This window comes from Prosopis cineraria, unplaced genomic scaffold (assembly GCF_029017545.1).
Source record: "Prosopis cineraria cultivar Desert tree isolate PC_DT_omini unplaced genomic scaffold, ASM2901754v1 PC10, whole genome shotgun sequence".
In the NCBI taxonomy this organism is placed as follows: domain Eukaryota; kingdom Viridiplantae; phylum Streptophyta; class Magnoliopsida; order Fabales; family Fabaceae; genus Prosopis; species Prosopis cineraria.
Genome location: NW_026555341.1, coordinates 9,811,617 through 9,833,299, shown reverse-complemented (window position 1 = coordinate 9,833,299; position 21,683 = coordinate 9,811,617). Strand labels below are relative to the sequence as shown.

The 21,683-nt window shown below is 34.0% G+C and overlaps 2 protein-coding genes across 5 annotated transcripts; one reads left to right on the top strand and one right to left on the bottom strand.

Moving 5' to 3' along the window:
• Positions 1–1,988: 1,988 nt before the first annotated feature.
• On the bottom strand, positions 1,989–4,831 carry LOC129322905 (plastoglobulin-1, chloroplastic-like). The gene is made up of 3 exons (XM_054969366.1): positions 4,140–4,831; positions 2,954–3,149; positions 1,989–2,502 (listed from the first exon to the last, which is right to left on the bottom strand). Exons 1-3 carry the CDS (start codon positions 4,748–4,750, stop codon positions 2,191–2,193), a joined length of 1,119 nt encoding a protein of 372 aa, XP_054825341.1. The 5' UTR covers positions 4,751–4,831; the 3' UTR covers positions 1,989–2,190.
• An 11,018-nt stretch (positions 4,832–15,849) lies between these two features.
• LOC129322979 (homeobox-leucine zipper protein HDG5) lies at positions 15,850–21,299 on the top strand. Of its 4 annotated transcripts, none has more exons than XM_054969466.1 (12): positions 15,850–15,986; positions 16,158–16,369; positions 16,451–16,620; positions 16,708–16,825; positions 17,286–17,477; positions 18,166–18,651; positions 18,888–18,989; positions 19,094–19,306; positions 19,409–19,577; positions 19,689–19,957; positions 20,035–20,130; positions 20,209–21,299. In XM_054969466.1, the coding sequence occupies exons 2-12, from the start codon at positions 16,229–16,231 to the stop codon at positions 20,680–20,682; spliced, it is 2,430 nt and encodes an 809-aa protein (XP_054825441.1). In that variant the 5' UTR covers positions 15,850–15,986; positions 16,158–16,228; the 3' UTR covers positions 20,683–21,299. The 4 variants fall into 4 exon arrangements, with proteins under 4 accessions (XP_054825441.1, XP_054825440.1, XP_054825439.1 ...); XM_054969465.1 differs by having other exon boundaries at positions 20,032–20,130; XM_054969464.1 differs by having other exon boundaries at positions 16,442–16,620.
• The last annotated feature ends 384 nt before the right edge of the window (positions 21,300–21,683 follow it).

Below are 21,683 nucleotides of genomic sequence, written 5' to 3'. Positions count from 1 at the left end.
TTGCTATCAGACTGGCAATGTTATATAGTAGTGAATGCTGGGCTCTAACGGGACAGCAAAAGTATAAAGTTGGAGTAGCAAAGATGAGAATGTTACGATGGATGTGCGGACATACACGTAAAGATAAAATTCGAAATGAGCACGTACTCGAAAAAGTGAGGGTGGCACCTATTGAGGAAAAAATGGTAGAAAATCGGTTGAGATGATTTGGACATGTACAAAGAAGACTAAGGGAGGCACTAGTGAGAAGAGTGGAACATATAACTTTGAGTCCGATTAAGAGAGGTAGAGGAAGGCTTAAGAGAACACTCTTGGAAGTTGTTAAACGTGATCTCTTAATTAATAATATTCCTAAAAGCTTGATAAACGATAGAACACAATAACGTCTTGTAATCCATGTAGCCGACCCCACCTAGTGGGATAAAGGCTTGTTGTTGTTGTTGTTGTTGTACTACCTTCGGTCTATTTTATTAAGTGTTCGGTATATTTTTCGCTCAGATTTTAAAAAAAATATATTATGTTTCTTTATTCGTTAAAAATATCTCAATTTTTTAATATTACGCTTATTAATTAGGGAGATATAAGTATTATTATGAAAAATATAACCAATGAAAATATGAGAGACGTTTTGTTATATGTGTAAGGTCATCATGCTTTCGTAAATTTCAAAAATAGCATTAAAACTAAAGGGTAAAAATGGAACATTGTTTTTTCGTAAGTCACCTCATAATTAGGACCCTTTGTTATTTTTGAATAATACTTTATAAAAAGAACCAGAGAGAGTATGTAACTATTCTGTAATATTTTATTTTAACAAATATGATGACCCAAAATATTAGAACAATGAATCATTTCATTGATAAAATATCAAATTTACATGTATTTTAAGTTTACTATTTTCATGATATTGTAGTCTTGTAGAGATGTGTATTAAAATTAAGTAAAAAATAATTACCACATGGAGCTGACATCAATTAGATTTCAAACATCTTGATCAACAAAAGCATTAGGGAGACATTTTTGGATTTTAAAATATTGATTTAATTTCAACAAATATTAACAGTTAGTATGCTATAAATAAATTATTAGATCATAATACGATATTTAAAAAAAAATCTTATATATAGATATAGATATATAAAAATATAGATTTAAATCACATAAACCTCTTTACTGCGGAAATACATGTCCAAATTCTTCTACAGTTATGAGAAGGAAAGTCAATTTTTTTATCATATCACCCATATCCTGAAAAATCTGAAGTATTACCACCACATGCTTGGAACTAATCCGGACCTTTGATGCATGCGATCATTCTTACCAATAAGAAAAATCAATTTTATGTTATGTTGATTGCTAATTTTTATAAATGGTGAGTTGGTTTTATTTTTTGGAGAAAGTGTAGTTGTTATACTTGCCGTGAAAAGTAATGGGTGAATGCTAAATGCGAATTATGAACTCTATATATGGAGATTTGATACAAAGAAAGCCTCTTTAATACTTATTCGGGTTAGAAGACAAAGGAAGATTTGAATGTGATAAGAATGACAGAAGCGGGAGTTATGGACTTATGGTTAGATTATTAGCCGAATGCTTGATATCAACAATGGATGAGGCAGGGGCCAGAAATTTGGAAAACAAAAAGTTAAGGACATGTGAATGTGAATAGGTGCTGATGCATAATCCATGAAGGGCATAAATATCACCTTTCTAGTTTCTAGTGCTGGTCATGTTTGTCATGTTCCTTTAAGTAGGGGCTGCAGCCTCTGAAGAAGACGTGCATGTTTCTAGGAAGCACCGATACAGAGTGAAACTAATGGTGACTGAGGAATGCATTAATGGTGGAGTGAGTGTTAAAGGAAGGTGTGAATAAAGGAGTGAAACTACCATTTCTATGGTCAAGAACTGCATAGAATTTAATCCATGCTCTCAAGCATGCACAGACAAAACACAGAATTACAGGGATGTGCAGAAGTAAACAATATCGATTGAACTAAATCGTTTCATATTACTTCCTCCACATCAATATTTCTGAGGAACTTTCGGGTGAAAGTCCATCAACATTGAATTACCACGTGACACCAAGATATATTTCCATTAAAAATGCCAGAAATTCAGGGTAAAACAACAGATTATTTGTATGTACCTAAGGGAGGAAAGAAGACCAGCGATATGTGTATGACTACTTTCCTACTGATTTAGAAGAGGACTCCCATCTCTGGCAAGGATGAAAAGACCACCATCCCCCCTTGAGATTCTTAGATCGTCGTCAAGATAAGTAGTGATAAGCCAGGAACTTGTCCTCTCACCGGGAATGGGGATCTTGAGGGGTGGCTGACCAGAAATAGCACGTGAGATGCTTACCACCAAATCCTGCAGAGGACTGAGAGTTTGTTGCACAGGCGATAGGCTCAGCTTCTGGCCAAAAATGTCAATATTTTCTGGTAGATCAAGTCTTGACTTTATTTCTGGGGGCTGAATGGTACCTTCTTTAAATGTGACCTGCTTGCATTTGCAGTATATTAGTAAAATACCAAGAATATGTCTTTTCAAGATGAGAAAACAAGCTCACGACACAGGGTGGCTTGCAGACTGCGACATCACCAGGCAACATAAAAATCACATTTACATGCCTAAAGATCTGTCTAATATTGAAGGACCAGTACAACACTATAACATACGTAATGAAAAGCATAGATTTTCTCTTCCACGATGCTTTTTCAGTACCCTAAAGCAACAAGACGTTAACTATCATTTTTCATCATGCAAAAGCTTAACAAAGAAAAAGCTCGGTTAAAAGGACTGCAAATGTGTAAATCAGCAATCAATCTATAGGTTATTGATAAATTTAAAAGTTTCTTCTTCTCTTTTTTCCCTCTTGGCAGAAATTTTGCGGTTTTTTCACATGCAAATTTTCTGCAGTCAAATAATGATTAAGTTTTCATGGCAATACCTGTATTCTTGTGGGACTTCGCACTTCAAATGAGGCAGATGCACTGAAAGACAAATAGTTGAAAGGGCTAGATAATGTCGTTGAGTTTACAATAGTGGAGCTACCAGTATCTATTGTTTGTGATATCTTGTCGACTTTCAACAGTGGTGTTGTCCCTGCGGCAAGAAGAGGCAACAGTTCAGAAGATGCAGTGTACCTGAAACCAATTTGACAAGCAATGTAACCGTAAGGGCTCAGAAAAAGATTTACGAGCTTAGAGACATTGCAACTTGCGATTTAGTTTAACCCAATGCTCATAAAGAATTCCCAACATGTATACCCAAAAAAGAAAAAAATTCCCAACATATTTGCTAGAATTCTGGATGAGCACAAATGCATTGACTCAGTTTAACATTATATGGTTCATTTTTTCAGTGCAAAACCCACAGGTGTAAACGTTGTTTACATCCACAGACAATAATTCTTCATCAGCATGACATGCAATACTAAACATGTAGATATATTCCATTAATGACTAAGAAATTAGACAAAGTAATAAGTAAAGAATATAATTCTCTACCCAAACAGCTACGTGAAAATGAATTTAGAAAAAAATGCCTCAGTAGATCAAGTCAATCTTCACCTTGAAAAATGTAGGAGAGTCAGTAATCTAGTCTTATTTTTTCCCCCTGCGAATCATTTAGTCTAATAGGAACCAGAAGCACTAGTTCATTTTACACTAACCCTCACTACAGCTATATAGCAGGGGGGTAAAAAACCAGCAACGGAATCACCCGGCACTACATTCATTCATTATTGTGGTCTTCTGAGAATCGGATTTATGCATAAATGGTCACGTTTAGGTCTAGTGTGGTTCCGGACCTGACTGATCCAACTTTCCCTCACATGATCTCCTAAACTAATAATCTAATAACATTATCATGCAGTCAGTCAATAATAATTAATAACTGTAGCAAAGCCTGTAAGGAGTCTTAAAGCACAAGAAAAAGTCCGAAAATTAGGTCATGCTCAAATCACTCGGTATATTTAAGCATAAAGGAGAATACGTATTCGAAAAGCTTAATACTGCAAGAGAAATATCCACCCGTAACTTAAATCATCGGATGATTACTAGATTACGAGGAAATTTCCCATGCCAAGCCATGGATAGAATAAGCACAGGATGTGTCAGGAGCAATGAACTTACAACAATACCCAAGTTCCATTGAGAAGCCTGGGTTCCTCCACCGGCGCCGGAGTAGGGTTTGCCGCTTCCAACTGATTCACCAGCTCGGATACCTCGGCCCTCACTTCCGGCCCAGCTCGAAATCCAAAATCAGTTCCATAAACGGTGTCTACCAGAGCTTGCTTCAGCCCCACAAGTCGATCATCCACACCCACAGTCTGGTCCTTAATCGTTGCAGCCGGAGTTCCATTTCCTTGCCCCATATCTTCAACATCACCTCCACCTTCCTCCCACTCGTCCTCGTATTTAGGAGGATCCGAATCCGGAAGCTTCGTAGGCGTTGTTTCAGGCTCATACTCCTCGCCCCACTCGTCAGTAATCTTCGAGGGAGTTCCTGAGGGGTTTTCAGAACCATCCTTTCCGCCGGAGGCCGGACCGGAAGCGCCACCGGAACCAGAGGATCTGGAGCGAAGAGAAGGGAAATGAAGGAGCCTAGAAGAATTATAAGAGACAGAGAAGAAAGCGATTGAGGGGTGAGCAGTGGAGGTAGAGAAGATAGAAGATAATGAGAAAGGTTTAGGGTTTTCAGAGAATGCAGACGGAATGCGGGAGGTGAGGGGAAGAAGAGCCATCGGAAATGCAGGGGAAAACGGCGATGGACAGATTTTCTTTCTGGTTTTGTCAAGTGAGAAAGCGATCAAGGCATGCTTGTGGAATAGAACATAGGACACACGTTTTTTATGTTCAATATTTGTAATTATAATTGATGATTGATAATTTAACGACCTGCCAACTAATAATCCAACGTTCATCCTACAAGATGTTATTAAATCTAAAAATTAGATAATTAATGTATATCGATTAAAAAATTACTTCAATTAATTATTTATAAAAATGGTGTATTCATTTTTTAAATAATATTTTTTATAAAATTAATTAAATCTATCATTTATATCAGAAATTATTAGTAGTATTATGTGTGCAATCAATATCAGTAATTTGAAAAATAAATAAATATAAAAGATAAATAAAATTAAATCTTATATTTAAAATTAAAAAAAACTGCTTAAGTAACTCTTACATTTAACATCAAAAAAAATTTTCACGTTCCAAATTACACCTTGATTTTTGAATAAGAGTACAAATCTCGTGGGAAAAAAAAAAACAATTACTTATACTGTTTTTTTTTAACAACATTACTTATACTTATCATAACCAATTTTCCAGACAAAAATCAACACTATGTCTTATCGTAAATATAAGTATAATTATAATTCATTATATTTAAGTGAATGATGAAGTAAGGGGAAAAAACGACTGAGCGTTTATATTTGCATGGAGAATTGGCTATAGCTTATACATCTATATTAAATCATATTCTAATTAGTGTGCCTCTCTAAAGACATTTTTGAATATATATATATATATATATATATACATATATCGGATAAAAGCGCATATTTACCTTGGAGTTTTTACCCCAAGTACACATAGTGTCTTAATCTTATTTTTGAAGTAATGTCACCCTCAATTTTTCAAAAACATAACAATGTTGACCACCCATTTATTTTAAGTCGTGCCATCAATTTGTCAGCTTCGATGTTATTAGATGTAGTATCCCTTATTCATTGATCAAACTTACATGTGGCTTTGGGAACACCACCAAAAACTAGTTCTTGACAGTGAAAAGTTATAGTTGTTTGAGGGCTATGAAGGTGAGAGAGGATTTTGAAGACCTGAAACTTGTCGAGCACTCCTGACATTAAGAGAAGCATTTTGAGTGCACCAAGCTTGGACGAGATCGTGAAAGGTGTGGTTGGAGGTCAAGTCTTAACTCCCTTCTACCTATTCATCGAAAGACTCGTCAAAGAAAACCTAATCATAGTCTGCAACAATGAAGGTGTGCCTTTGTTCTGTTCTGGTGCATTTGTTTTATGGCGCGACATGGATGAAATAGTCAACATGCTCCTCGGAGTCCAATTCAATGTCTTCGGAAGCTCGCTCCTTTGCTATGTTATGGTGCGTCTGTTTGTTGGCTTTGAAGTAGAGAGATGTGAGAATTTTCTCAGGAATTATTGTAATTTCCAAATGTGTTGCTTTAGAGTCATCAGGCTTTTCCACACGATTTTATTTTATTTTCACCATTCTTTTTATTTTCTCTCTCTTTTGAAATCTTTTTCCTCCCTTGCATCTTGGATTACTTATAAATTAAAGCTCAGTTCTCATCTCTTTAATTGTTTGAGACAAAGTCAACTCATTTTTCAATTTTCTTTCCTTGTCTAATTTTAGATAAATTTTTAATTCTGGTTGTTTTCTTTAAATGCTACACTGGGTTTGTAAACAATTTCATTCATGTTTTGAATTTGGATTGTTAATCATTTCATCTAAATTACAACCTTATTCAATTGCTCAATTCTTCTATTTCTCTCTCTAAAAAGTGGATGTTTAGTGGTAACAAAGTGGATGTGTGAGTGATGTTGCTCGAGAGAATACAATCCTAATAATGGTGGTTGCTCGAGAGAGTACAATCCTAATAATGGTGGGTATAAGCTGTTGAGAGATGATATAGCACCAATTGAGGAGGAGAGGACAGAGAAGGAGAAAGAGGAGGAACAAGAGAAAAATGAAACGGTGAAATAATAATTGTGCCTCGTTAGTAAAAAAAACTTGCCTAATCAACTTGTCAAGTCACATTTTTAGTTGAAGTAATACACTTAAGAGTCAACATTGCTCTGAATTAATGGTAAGGTGAAATTATATTTTTTTTAAAAGTTTGTAAGTGACATTATTCCAAAAATAAGATTAAAATATAATGCGCACCTAAAGTAAAAGTTTTAGCATTGTGAATGTAAAAAAAATATTAAAATAAAAAATGATAGCAAAATATCTTATCTAGAAATTACTAATGGTATATTTTAAAAAATGTCGAATCATCATCTTCAACATATATAAAATTGAAAATGTAACTTAGATTTTTTTTTTTTTTGGCCAAAAAGGTGTAATCTACGCTTACTCCCGGCTGATACGGTATGTGACCTATCCACATTATAAATTGCACAAATTATCAGTTATAGGTTAGATGACGATATCTTTCTTCAAAATTTAAATTTTATTCAAGATATTCCCTTTATTTTGAAATTAAAAAAAAATTGTATGATTTTGAAAGCCATTATCTATGCAGTATAAATCAGTTAAGACTTAAGAGTCACTTATAAACTTAAACATATGAAGCACTGGCCAGTGAGTGTGTCGTTTTTGTTATATTAATTAATAAAATAACAATTTTTGTGGCTAAAAAAAATCAAGGAAAGCAGGAAAACGAGTCTAAAGTGAATTCCGTGGATACCCTTCGTTAATATCTTCTCTGCTTCGCTTTATGAGAAAACCTGGTTCAGACACGTTGCTTCAATCGCGACCGTGTTGTGTGCATGATCTAATACTTTAATGGCATCATTATCAAATATTCATATTTTTATTTTTATCGATTTTTTTAAAATCACATTTTTATATCAGCGTTATAATCATATTTTTATTTCTTATTTAAGTAGATAATGAACATCGTCTAAATTTTTTGTGATTGTACAATGGACTCTTTGTCGCAATTCTGTGTTGAAAATTCCTATGCATAAAAATTCGATTGAATTGTAACCCAAATTTTTTTTATCATGAATTCATCCTCCACCTCACAACACTTTTCTAGTTTGAACCCTAATGTGGATCGATTTCGTGGTCAATATCAGAGTAGGAAGAATAAGTTTTGAGCCACCTCTAGAAATGTTATTCATAATTAAACATCTTGAAATTTTAAAATTTTAAAAAACTATGGTTCTTAACCCGAATTTAAAAAATTTTTGAGTCAATCTTTTCACACTCATTTTTCATTTTTTTAGTACTAATTTTTGAAATTTTCAATATTCATCTTTTGCATTTTAATTTTCAATAGTTAATTTAAATATTTTCTTTACTTGTGTTTCATTTTATTTTTCCAACTAAATTTACAGATTCATTATTATTTTTAACTCCGTGACATTTCTTACCAAGTGTTCACCCCAAAAAAAAAAATCTTACGATTAAATTCATTTAGTAAATAATAAAAAATAATAATTTATCTTTGTTAAATAATTAGTGTAATAAAATTAAATATTATCTTATTCCATGTCTTTTTCTAGCACAATTAAAAAGGTTGGGACAAATAATGTAATCTATTTATTCTTCCATTAAAATAACACATGGCTAATTAAAAAAACATTCTTCTCGGTAAAGATTTATTTTATTGAGAAAAAAATGTGCTCCGAATCCGACATTATTGCCAGTACAATGGTATTGTAGAACAATATAAACAAGTTGGTGTCGGAAATTAGCCCAAAAGTGTTTCAAGATTGGGGTTTTCAAAGCCCAACTTTAAACATGCTTTAACCGTTAGGGCTGCACGGGTGGGTTTACAGGCCTGCGGTCCTACCATTTTTTTAAAAAATTAAATATTTAATACATATATTTATAATTAAAAAATATATTATAGATAAAATTCAGGAAAAAAAACAAAAAGACAAGAGTTGCAAGTTGCAAGTCTATACAAAAACCAAGAAGACGTGACGCTAAATCTGCGAGTCTTCGAATTTGGGAGAGCTATGGAGCTAAGGCCTCCTAAGTAAACGGCAATGAGTTTATGAGTTGAAGAGAGGTTGTTGTTTGAGTAGACCGCTAGTGTTTACTATTTGTTAGAGTCTTGTTTATTTATTATATATTTCTAATCTGTATTTTTCAAATGAAATCTCTTTTTAAAAAATAACATTGTCTAAACAAGCCGGTCCTTTTATTTTTTAGGTTTATTATCGCCAGACCTTGTAAGTCCAATTCTCCTTTATTTTTATGAAGAATTTCAATAAAAAATTTTTGATCACACTTATTTAAATTCAAAGTCTTTAAATTTATGAAATTATATTGCATTCTAGAAATATTGATTTGATATTAAATTTTTTTAAAAAAATAACAAAATTATCTTTCATTTAATTTAATATAAGAACTTTCTTACTTTACTTGTTTATTGTCCTAATTTATTTATTAATTTACTTATGAATCGTTATTAATTACCCTATTTAATTTATTTTTATTTTAAATATTTAAATCATCTTGAGACATCTTGTTAATTCCTATATTGACTGTTGTTTATTGCTCAACTTTATTTGTTTATTGTCAGATTTTTACTTGATTTTATTATAAGAAAATAAACAAATAAAATAAGATAACTAATAACATTCTGTAAATATTAATAAGTAAAATAGAATAGTTTTAACATTAATTTAAATGAAAGATAATTTTATCATTTATCTCAAAAATTTAATATTAAATCAATACCCTACATTATAATGAAATTTCAAAAAATTAAGATTTTTTAATTTAAATAAATGTGATGAAAGGGTGTTTATTGAAATTCTTCCTTGGTTCTACCTAGTTTAAAGTTTAAATGGGTCGGTCAAATCGGCCCATCCCGTTTTTTCCGGGTGTAATTTATGTATACAATGGTTATGGATGATAAGCTCTTACATAACTTATTGTTTTACCCCGTAAATTCAGATAAATGATAAAACACAAAATCAACCTCACACGTGCAAGAGCGACCACCAAATTAAATATTCTTACATTACGTGCACGCTTTTACTACTTTATAGTAGCAGTCTAGCAGATGATGTGATGAAATTCCAGAGTCAAGATGCTTCATTGACTACCATTATTATCGCTGTTTTTAATTACCGATCTCTTTTATAAAAATAAATAACTAAATCATCAATATTAAAAATATTGTTAAAAATAGCTAACAACCTTCTTAAATATATCCCAAATTTAAAATTATGTTAAAAAATGCTCATGTTAAATGTTTGACATGTGTCTTATTAATTAATGATAAATCGTTCTACATAGTTAACAGGGGTATGATGGGAATAATACAATAATTGCACTAGATAATAGTCTAATGTTTCGTATATTTAAAAACAAATTAATACTCCCATTTGTTTCTTATAGCACTCGAGGGAGTGTACTCCCTGTTAAACTTATGATGCATTTTTAATTAACTTACTTCTTCAATAAATTAGTTAATAATGTCCAAAGTTATATATTCTTTTCATCTTAGTTATACTCCAATTAAGGATATTTAAAAAAAACTTATTAATTGTGCCTCTAAAGACAAAATGTTTTATATTTTTTAACATAATACTTAACAAAATATTTTTATAATTTTGAAATGAAATTATAAAATATATATTATATATAGAGAGGTAAATGCATGGTTATTTATTATATAAATATATATGCTCAAACACACACACATAGTTGTCTTCTCTCTTTCTAATTGCTGCTCTATTTATTGTTCAGCTGCTTCGTGCTCAAAACGTACATGACCAAAACATATATATATATATATATATATATATATTTTCTATCTATTGTATCAATGAAAACTTATATTTTTCTTTGGACAGAAGAATCATTGATGAACTTATATTAAATATATACAAGGTTTTTCAGTTTAGTCGGAGAGTGTTGCATCTTTGGATCTGCAGCTATTCACGTGGGGTTGCAGAGACCATAGTTATTTCTCATGCAACAACACAGATCTCAACAATATTAATATGCTCTGCTAACTATATTATCATAAAATGCCTTAACTATTTTTTTTTTGTTTGGGCAATATAAAAAAAAAATCCTTAAATTACAACGATGACGCATTTGATGCAATTAAAGTCTCGGGCTTTTAATTTACCTTTTCCAGCACTGTGCCCCATTGAAATTGATTTCTCATGATTCTCTCAAGTAGCTTATGAGATAGGATATAAATGATTCAGTATCACTTTAAATGTTTCATGCCTTTATTTTATTTTGTTGTTGTGATTTGCTTTATCAAGTCAATATAAATGAAACTTTGACGGCTACTTTGAGTGTCACCAGAATTTTGACAAAGCCTTTATGCTTTAGTATAATTTTAGCATTCGCTATGAAAGCGTCCAGAGACTTCCTCAATTTCTTCAAATATAACTGTTCATATAGTAATTATATATAGTTTGTAGAGCAGAGTTTAATTAAATTGCTATTTTATTATACAAATGAATCTGAAATTAATATTTACAAGGATTAATTCCACAAGACTCTACATTGTGACAACTTTTTCAGAATATTAGAAGTTTAGATTAGTTGTACTTTACTAATTTTTTTAGGCTAGTTAGGGTCATTATTATACCCTAGATGTGACAGCTTTAACCATGCATGAAGTATGTTATTAATTGCGAGAAACATTGTAAGAGATATTGAATTAGTTTGAAAAAGTACGTTATGACTTATGAGTGTGAATGTGGGGGCGTGTTTGAAAATTTTACGTTGAAAAGATCAACGAAATTGGAAGTCTTTCTCAGTTCAAATCGAATCCACGTGTATAGCCATGAATTATATAAATAATATTAATATTTAAAATGAACAAAAAAATGTATATCAAAAATGAGACAAAAGGTATCATTTTTGTATTTAATATTGCGATATTTTGAGATGACTATGCTATTTTTGGATTTATTGATTTTTACTTTCTTTTTTAGTTAAATGATTTCATGTCAATATAAAAAAATGATTTTTTTTTTGTAGTTATGGATTTTGTAGTAGGATTGACTGCTCGATTTTCTTCTGGGACTTAGCCTTAGGATTCACAATTTGATTCTTTTCCATGCCTTGTGATTCTGTGCCGGCACACTGAATAGTTGACTTTCTTTCCCATTCAGAAATGTTTTGAGTCACAGTTTGCACACGTGAACACACAAATGTATGTATATATGAATGTGTACATATATGTGCGTGTCTACACATATAAATGTACCTATGTGTATGAACTTCCATAACCACAATATACTTTTTGACAAATTATGCATACTAGTAAGTTTCATTAAATGCACATTCTTATCTTACTCCTTTTTAAAAAACACACAAATATAAATTTTTAAAACTATCGTTCATTTAATATCACATTATTTGGGAACCATTAAATAGAAAAAGAGAGTAAAAATATCATAAGAATGGAAGAACAATATTAAAACAAAAATAATTAATTAAACTTTGTTTTTATTAAAGTTCTTTATATTTTGGGAACAAAATCACCTCCTATAAAAATATCTTGCAATATGAAATGGAGAAAATGTGTATATGTGGAGCTAGTTTCAGTGTTCATCATATACATGAGTACTGAGAGCTCATCACCTCTGAACCATTCATATCTAATTTTTATATTTTATATTTATAGTTTTTTCAGTAAGTTTTTTTTAAATAAAAAATTATTTCTTAAAAAACTGACAATTAAAATATTGTCTTTATTTTAGATTATGTATTCATTAAAATGATTTTTAAAAAAATAAAAGTAAAAATATGTAAATCTGGATAATCTATAATAGATCTGAATGAGTTTTGTATACTTGTTGAAAATTTGTAAATCTAATGATCTAGAGGTGATAAATTCTCGATGCTCAATCGCATGATAAATACCACAACTCGTTCTATGTATATGTAGGGATTTTGTGTCAATATTGAGAGATGGGCTTTCAATTCGTGAGAATGGGGTGCTACACGTACAAAACTTGGCCTTCTTTTATTTTTAGAGACCAAGGATTTTTTTTTATTATCAATATCAACAATATCCCAACTTTTGCGTTTAGATTAGGCCTGGGTTTTGTTTGGATCAATGTGATTTTTAGTTATTTATAAAGGATAACAAATATTTTAGTTTCAGATTTGTCTCAATTATTAATTGTAGTCTCTTAAATTTAAGTTTTATCAATCTAGTCACTAAATATGATATTCCTTCCATTCAAAATTATAAGACATTTTTTGAGGAGTTGAATATTAAAAAATGTAAGACATTTTTAGTTTTTTAAGATATAATCGTTGTCTTTTTTCAAAAATGCCCATATCAATAGTGACTTTATATTTATTATAAGACGTTTAATAGGAGTAAATATAAAAAGATAAAGTTAATTTAAAAATAGGTAACCACTTTATTATATGTAAAATTCAGTTAAAAATGCTTTATTTTAAACGGAGGGAGCATAAGTTTTGAGACACAAATTGAATCTTGAATTAATTTGTATATTAAAAATGCTTGCTTGTATTGAAAAGAAGAAGAAGAGGGATCTCATATTGAATAATTTTTCTTTTACTGCCCAAACATTGAAGAGCATTGTAAACATTTTTTTTCAAAGTATCATGTTAAAAAATATAAAATATTTCTAGTATTTTAAAGTATAGTTAATTAAATTTTTTTTAAAAAATATATCCTTAATAAAAAGGTGTAATTAATAAGGCTTTCTTTTTTCTTATTGTTTACAAATATCTTCCTATTAGATACAATCTTATTTGAGATACTATAATAGAACATTAAATGCAAGCATCTCTTTTAATAAGTATTCAAATATTAATTTTCCCCGCAGTATGGGACGACCCAATTAATAAAGTTTTTTGAATAAAGGTAAATATAAAAAATGTATAATTTAAAAATAATTAATTATTTTAAGAAGTGTAATTTAATTAAAAATATTTTATAATATTAAAAAGGAGAGAATATCCATTTAAAGATATACTGACTTTATGTGCAGGATTATTATTATAACACATAAAAATTGTGGCAGTAACATTTTTGGGGTGATGGACACTGCCAATCATATAAAGTGAACACAGCTCAACAATTGAATTCATTGATTTGCTACGCAATTGTGTGGGTCCTTTCTTAAAAGAGTCAATCATCCTTCCTGGATCACCTTCAATGCATTACTCCGATGATTATGCTGTCTCTCCCATTTCTTATTACCATCTTCTATATCTCATTAATTTATGTGATCACGCTTTCACACTCTCAAATTATGCTCCTTTTTCTTAAAATAATGCCACGCAATATAACTCGAAATTCAGCAACAAAAAATTGAGTTTTGACTCATCACTTATAAGGTTATAGAATCAAATCTTATTATTAATATAAAAATAATCTTATTATTAGATTATATGTAAGTTTAACTTTATAAGCATTCTTTAAATCCGCATGTATACCTTGGTTCTTATGAATTCTGGTAATTGAGTTTTGCAAAAGTCAATTACTTCTTATGAATTGGGGTCAACACAATGACTGTTTTAATTCTATTTATAAGATAAAAAGAACATAACTTATTAACTTTGTTGTCTTATTTATAAGTTGTATCATTGAATTTTATTACAAGTTTTTGGTTTTATCCTCTATTAAATGTTAATTAAAAAAATATTTTATTATTAAAATATGTATATTGAATAAGAGTAAAGTTAAAAATTTATTACATTTATAAATATGATTTTTCTTTTGCTTTAATAAAATACGTTGAAAGTAATTTATAAATAAAATTAAAAATATTGATAAATAAATTTTTAAACACGAATTCTTCGGATAAAAGAAAAGCATGTTAGTGCGAAAGGTGCATGACCGTAAACGAACAAACCCAAACTCTAATTATCACAGAATTAGTACTAACAAATCCTTGAAAGCAACACTGGGCCGCCTCATTTGACCAAACAAGAAAGAAATAGTACTCGTAATCCACGAGTGACGAAATTTCCCCAACTCTTTAATCTGCAAATTAAAAGAAAATAAAATCCCCACAAGCAATAACTCTATAAATCGCTGTCCACACCCTCTTTAATTCCAAACAGTATTTTGGATAGGCGGTCCCCACTTGAGCTCGACACGCCCTAAGGCCTCAATTTTACCAACGCTTTACATTAACGGAATGTTTGGCATGCCACTCAGATGCCGGATCAACGGTTCAAGAGCTGTTTTGACTTATTTGAGTACTGTGGATACAATGTCATTAAAATTACTCAATCTGAATTTTTTAGTCCAAGTCCTGTTGATCCCTCTACTCAAAGTGGCGATACAAAAATTGTATGTTTGGCATACTGGAATGGGGATAAGGGATGGAATGAGAGTGATAATGAAAAAGAAATATTTTTTACGCGTGAAAACACAGAAAATATTTCTTAATAGTTTTTGGTATAATAGAAAATATATTTCCCTGTAATTAGGTGTGTGACGGCCGTACGCTTTTCCCTTTTCTCCCCTATTCCACTGAAGCAAACATACCGCAACTTTATTTTCACTACCGTGCCTCCACTGCAGCTTTTAATATCAATCAAGTTTTTAATTTAAATTTAAAAAAACTGTTAAATATGAATTTTAAAATCTTGTCCAAAAGTCATCCCATCTCACTGTGCAAACAGAACAGTAACCACACCCTCCATCAATCTTAGATCCTACGGCTCTGATCGTTTTGACTCGCTTCGTCATTTTTCGCTCTTCAACGGTACCAAGTCAAATTTTTTTCCCCTCACTCTTGCGTACCAGTGTAAAAAATCCCCACTCCAACCTAAAGTCGCGTGAGCCGCACGGTTCCTTCGGGGGTATTAATGAATCAGGGAAAAGGGCGGGATTCCGAGAGGCGCGTGGACACGGAGGATGAGGTCACTTGGTGAGGTTGAAAATGAGAAGGTTTGACTTTGCTGAAGAGGTGATGGGAAACGGACGGAAGGCCAGTAAGAGATGGACACGTGTTACGAAACGGCCAACGTAGAGGTGTGTATCTGATCGGTTTCTGTCCTCACTCATTTACTATTCCAGTAAATTTCTACTATAGTATTCAATTCAATTAACCGATTTATTACAAAAGAGTGAGATACATAGAATGGAAGGAGATAACTGAGAGACAGACAGAGAGTGAGAAGAAGGAGAAGAAGAAGAGAGAAAGAGGGTAAACAGTCTCCTACTCTGCTAAGGCCAAGGAGTCAGATAGCTCGTCCTCATGCTCGTTCTTGTCGTATAGGGTTCGTCGTTCTCTCTCTTTTGTTTTCTTTCGTTTTATGTTTACGCGCTGATTCTTCTGTTTATGTCGGTCGTCTAGATCCCTTTTCCTGGGGAATTGTTTAGTATTTCTTGTGGGTTTTGTTGAGTCGCTGAAACGGACAAGTAATATTATCCTCTTCCGTGTTTGCTAGGTTGAAGTGAAGGATATATTAAAAGTGGTGAAGTGTTGTAGGGTGAAAACGGCAAAGAAAGAGCGAGAACAATGTATGGGGATTGTCAAGTGATGTCAAGCATGGGAGGTAACGTGGTGGTAAACTCAGAAACGCTCTTCTCTTCGTCAATCCAAAACTCAAACTTCAACTTCATGCCCACCATGCCTTTCCAGCCCTTTCAACCTCCCATGGTAATTTCCTCTCTCTCTCTCTCGATTAATTTATGCTGAAGTCATAACTTTATATGATTTTGTTTCTTGGAGACGACACAGAAAGAAGAAGACGGGATAATGATGCGAGGGAAGGAAGAGATCATGGAGAGCGGGTCTGGTAGCGAGCAAGCTGATCATGACAAGTCTGGGAACGAGCAAGACAGTGAACAGCCAGCCAAGAAGAAGCGTTATCACAGGCATACTGCTCGTCAGATCCAAGAAATGGAAGCGTAATATCTATATTTAAGTTTGCTCTCATCTTTTGCTTTTAGTTGAAAAATGTCTGATTATTCTTGCCATATATTTGTGGTTGGCAGTTTGTTCAAGGAATGTCCTCACCCGGACGACAAGCAAAGGATGAAATTAAGCCAGGAGCTGGGTTTGAAGCCGCGACAAGTGAAGTTCTGGTTTCAGAATCGTCGAACTCAGATGAAGGTATTGGCCACAACTTAATCCTCCTCATGGAACAAAATATTAATAATAACTATAAAACCCTAATATACTGTACCAGCAGCTTCATTAAACCGGGAAGGCACATTTCCCAAGGTCGAAACCGCGTTGCTTTTGCTTGCATTAAAACTTTTGTAAGCCCTAAAGGATCATACACGCAGTGATAGAGAAGAAAGGGAAGAGCAGAAGAAACAAGTGGCTCATCATTTACTTCTGGGTCACTGCTTTTTTTGCTTGTGGCTCCTTCGTCTCTTCGCTATACAGTCTGTATTCCATTAATGTGCGCATTAAACCCTACCTGTCACATTTCCCCTACCATTTATTGCCCATATCATTATACCATTTTAGTTTTACAGTAAAATGGTCTTCTTTTTTCCTTCACATCTCCGCTTAGTTAGCAACTGTAATGAGATTACGTGAAACGTTTCTGTTAATGTGATTATAGGCACAACAAGATCGAACTGACAATGTGATACTGAGAGCAGAAAATGAGAACCTGAAGAATGAGAACTATCGTCTGCAAGCAGCTTTGCGCAATGTGATGTGTCCTAATTGTGGTGGTCCAGCCATGATGGGTGGTGATCTGGGCATGGATGACCATCAGCTTCGCCTTGAAAATGCTCGCCTTAGAGAAGAGGTTCCTTATCCCTATCCATTGCACTTGTGCTTGCTTAAGTAATTTCTTGAAATTCCAAGTCGGCTCATTTCTAATTTCTCTCCCTTCTAAAGGGCCTGTGTATTTTACTAACATCTGAGACTATAGTGTACTTTAATTTGAATGGGCCAGAATGGAAGAACACAGAAAATGTTTCAGAAAATGTTTCTCTTTTTTTCACTGATCAAGCGAAATATATAATAATATTTTCATCTAAGTTTAATTTTCGAAGCCTTCCTCAGTGTGACCCCTCATACCTTCTTTTACTCCCCTCAATCTAATGGATTTTAAAAGGAAAAGTTTCTCAGAACGTGTGAAGAAATATTTGACTTGATTGCATGTTGTTGTCCTTAAAATTTCATAAAACTTCCATTAGTTGGATAATCTAGATTAATAGCAAACATCACCGTTATTATTATCTATATGAAAGAGAGACTAAAAGTAGATAAAAACGAAATTATTTTATGACCAGGCCATCTTTTTGTTCCCCTTCTTTAGAATCCTTCCCCTCTCAAATTATAACTTAGAGAAGAGTGTGCTCCATGAGATCTCCGATTGTATCTTCATTTCCAATTAAATATACAAAGCGCAGAAATCTTAATTTCTTCTAACCCCAGGAAAACGAGAGAAAGGATGAACTGATGAGGTTGACATTGCAAATATTTTGCAGCTAGATCGCGTTTGTTGTCTCACTTCGAGATACACAGGCCGTCCAATGCAAACAATGGCGTCACCAGCTCCTTCTCTGTTGGCTCCTTCATTGGATTTGGACATGAACACATACTCAAGGCACTTTCCTGATCCTGTTACTTCTTGTACCTCGGAGATGATTCCTGTCCCTATGCTGCCTCATCCGGATACTTCACCATTCCCAGACGGTGGTCTCTTGTTAATGGAAGACGAGAAATCTCTGGCATTGGAGCTCGCACTGTCGTCCATGGATGAACTCCTCAAGATGTGTCACGTAAACGAGCCTCTTTGGATGAGAAACAGTGAGAATGAGAGGGAAATGCTCAATTTTGAGGAGCATGCGAGGCTGTTTCATTGGCCTCTGAATTTCAAGAACCATTCGCCTGGACTCAGGAGAGAAGCTAGCCGTGACACTGCTGTGGTCATAATGAATAGCGTCACTCTTGTTGACGCCTTCCTTGATGCTGTAAGTGATTCCTGCTGGAACTCTTCCTCCCACACAGATTTAAATTCACTGAATTTATGTTTTTCGGAACTTGAGTTGTAAATTAAGTCGGAGACAAACAAACACAATTAAAAGAATATGTACAAGGTTTCTGTTTGTGTTTGTCTATCTTTCTAGATGAACAAGGTTCTCCATGCACTATAAATTCATGTTTCTGCTGATTAATTCTTCGCCCTCGATCTTCGAATTAATTTCAGATTAAGTGGATGGAATTGTTCCCCACCATTGTTTCTAGGGCAAAAACTGTCCAAATCATATCGTCGGGTGCTTCTGGTCATGCAAGTGGGTCTCTTCAGCTGGTAATTATCCAGTTCCTCCAAAACCAAAATTCTACTTCTTCTGGTAAATGCCATGTACATGTGTGTATATATTCCTGTTGAAAATTTACTTGCTTTTGTTGTAGATGTACGCAGAATTACAGGTGATTTCTCCCTTAGTGCCAACTCGTGAGACTCATTTTCTTCGTTATTGCCAGCAAAACGCTGAGGAGGGAACCTGGGCCATTGTTGATTTCCCCCTTGATAGTTTCCACGAAAATTTTCACCACTCTTATCCCAGATATTGCAGGCGACCCTCCGGCTGTATTATTCAAGACATGCCAAATGGATACTCAAGAGTGAGTTCAGTTTCGAACACACGTAAAAAGTTGATGATGCTTCTCTTGATTCATGAATTACTTAGCGTAAACTTTCATGCTTTTTTAATGCTGTACGTATAGGTGACATGGGTGGAGCACGCAGAGGTGGAAGAGAAACCAGTGCATCAGATATTCAGTAACTATGTGTACAGTGCAATGGCGTTCGGAGCACAGCGTTGGTTGGGAGTTTTGCAGAGGCAATGTGAGAGGGTCGCGAGCCTCATGGCAAGGAATATTTCAGACCTTGGAGGTTCATCATCTTCACATACAAAATCTTATGCTTCCTGCTATAAATGTTGCTAAATGGTTTAAATGACGTTCATGTATGTGACATGTTTGGTGGGTGTTACTTTACTTGCAGTGATACCCTCACCAGAAGCGAGGAAGAACTTGATGAAACTGGCTCAGAGAATGATAAGAACGTTTAGCCTGAACATGAGCACCTCGAGTGGTCAATCATGGACGGCATTGTCAGACTCTCCTGAAGACACTGTTAGAATTACAACAAGGAAGATAACTAACCCAGGCCAACCTAATGGCGTCATACTCAGTGCAGCCTCCACCACCTGGCTTCCTTATTCTCACTCCAAGGTCTTTGACCTCCTCAAGGACGAACGTCGCAGATCTCAGGTACGTCCTTCCTCTCACTTTATCAGCCAACAAATTATTAACTCAAAGAAATGCTTGACTATATATATCGTTAGCAGTTGGATTTTCTCTCCAATGGGAACTCTTTGCATGAAGTGGCTCATATTGCTAACGGCTCACATCCAGGAAATTGCATCTCTCTTTTGCGCATAAATGTAAGCTCATTTCTGATCCCCACGAATTAAATAGATTAAACTGATCATCTTCTCACTGTGGCCTCTTGTTAGAAACAGGTGGCGAGCAACTCATCGCAGAGCGTAGAGCTAGTGGTGCAAGAGAGTTGCACCGACCAGTCGGGAAGTCTGGTGGTGTACGCCACCATCGACGTCGAATCAATTCAGCTCGCCATGTCCGGTGAGGACCCTTCCTCCGTAGCTCTTCTTCCGCAAGGCTTCCACATCGTTCCCGCAACAACTTCCGTCACCAATATCAATGCCAATTCGACCGAAGCATCAGCCACCACCGTCGCACCCCCGCCGCCGCTACATTCTTCTTCTCTGAACCAAGCTTGTCTCCTTACAGTGGGCCTCCAAGTTCTGGCAAGCACTATCCCTTCTGCGAAACTCAACCTCTCCAGCGTCACCGCCATTAACAACCATCTCTGCAATACTCTGCACCAAATTGAAGCTGCTCTTTGCAGTGATCATAATGGCACTTTTTTCGGGTCCTGCACTGAACCCGCCACTACGGACACCCCTAAGCAATAGTTGAGTCTGTTGTTGTAACTGATGAAACAGAACCTTAGTCATGAAGAGATTCGGTCTAAAAACTAGCAGCAGACCAGACCAAACCAACTGAAAATGAGGCGTGTTAGAATATATTGATCGAATCTGAGTAAGAACTATTGTGTTAATTAAGTTATTAGTATGTTAAATAGGTTAGGGAAAGGTGTCAATGGATTACTGTGTGAGGGAATAGAGAGGGGACAGAGGGAGTCAAGAGCGCACCAGATAGATATATATATATATATATATAGTTATAGAACCCTTGGCTCTGTGGTATATGTAAGGCCATTTTGCGGGCTTATTAATACTGCTGAGAAGGGGTGGTGGTTCGGGTATTGACTTCTGCTTCTATGTCTCGGCCTCTCTGCGTCGTCATGGATCATATTTTGATGCTTTGTCATATTGAATTTGATTCTGATCAATCACATTGTTAATGTTTCTGTGTCTGTTTAATTTACCCTTTCATGATCGACTTGGTGTACGTTAGCTTGGATGTTTCTTGGTTCTCTCACTTCTTGGTTTAGCTGGCTCTCATATCTCTCAATAGCCCTTTCAAATTCTGTGTATTTTGTAGTCAACGAGGATTTCAAGCAGTTTGTGTTTTCTCTGCATATCTAACTGGCAATGTCCCTTTCTTACCATTCTTCTATGTCTAACGAAATTACTGTACAATGTACATCATACATTAATTTCAAATCTCAGATAAACTGTACATAAATAATATCGCAAATAAATTAGGAGATGCTTGAATTTAAGTAATTTGGATGTTCAATGTGATTTTACACTCGCAAGATCTCAGGAAACGCTTTATAATCAACTAGCTAGGCAAGTAAAATTACCTCTCCTCACCATGTGACCTCAAAGAGTTTGGGGCTTATTCTCAACATGACCATTTTTAAAAGAGTTAGCCTGTCTCTTTGTAAATCATTCTTAAAGAGTACATTTTTATTTGTTGAATTGATTAATGAAAAGTTCTCATGATT

Bases quoted from the DNA above. Each gene is read 5' to 3' on its own strand.
- LOC129322905 (XM_054969366.1), bottom strand. From the start codon at position 4,750: ATGGCTCTTCTTCCCCTCACCTCCCGCATTCCGTCTGCATTCTCTGAA. The intron at 3,150-4,139 runs GTAAGTTCATTG...AATTGGTTTCAG, and splicing joins AATGGAACTTGGGTATTGTT to GTACACTGCATCTTCTGAAC. The intron at 2,503-2,953 runs GTATTGCCATGA...AAATGCAAGCAG, and splicing joins GAAGTCCCACAAGAATACAG to GTCACATTTAAAGAAGGTAC.
- LOC129322979 (XM_054969462.1), top strand. From the start codon at position 16,229: ATGTATGGGGATTGTCAAGTGATGTCAAGCATGGGAGGTAACGTGGTG. The intron at 16,621-16,707 runs GTAATATCTATA...TGTGGTTGGCAG, and splicing joins CAGATCCAAGAAATGGAAGC to TTTGTTCAAGGAATGTCCTC. The intron at 18,990-19,093 runs GTAATTATCCAG...CTTTTGTTGTAG, and splicing joins CAAGTGGGTCTCTTCAGCTG to ATGTACGCAGAATTACAGGT.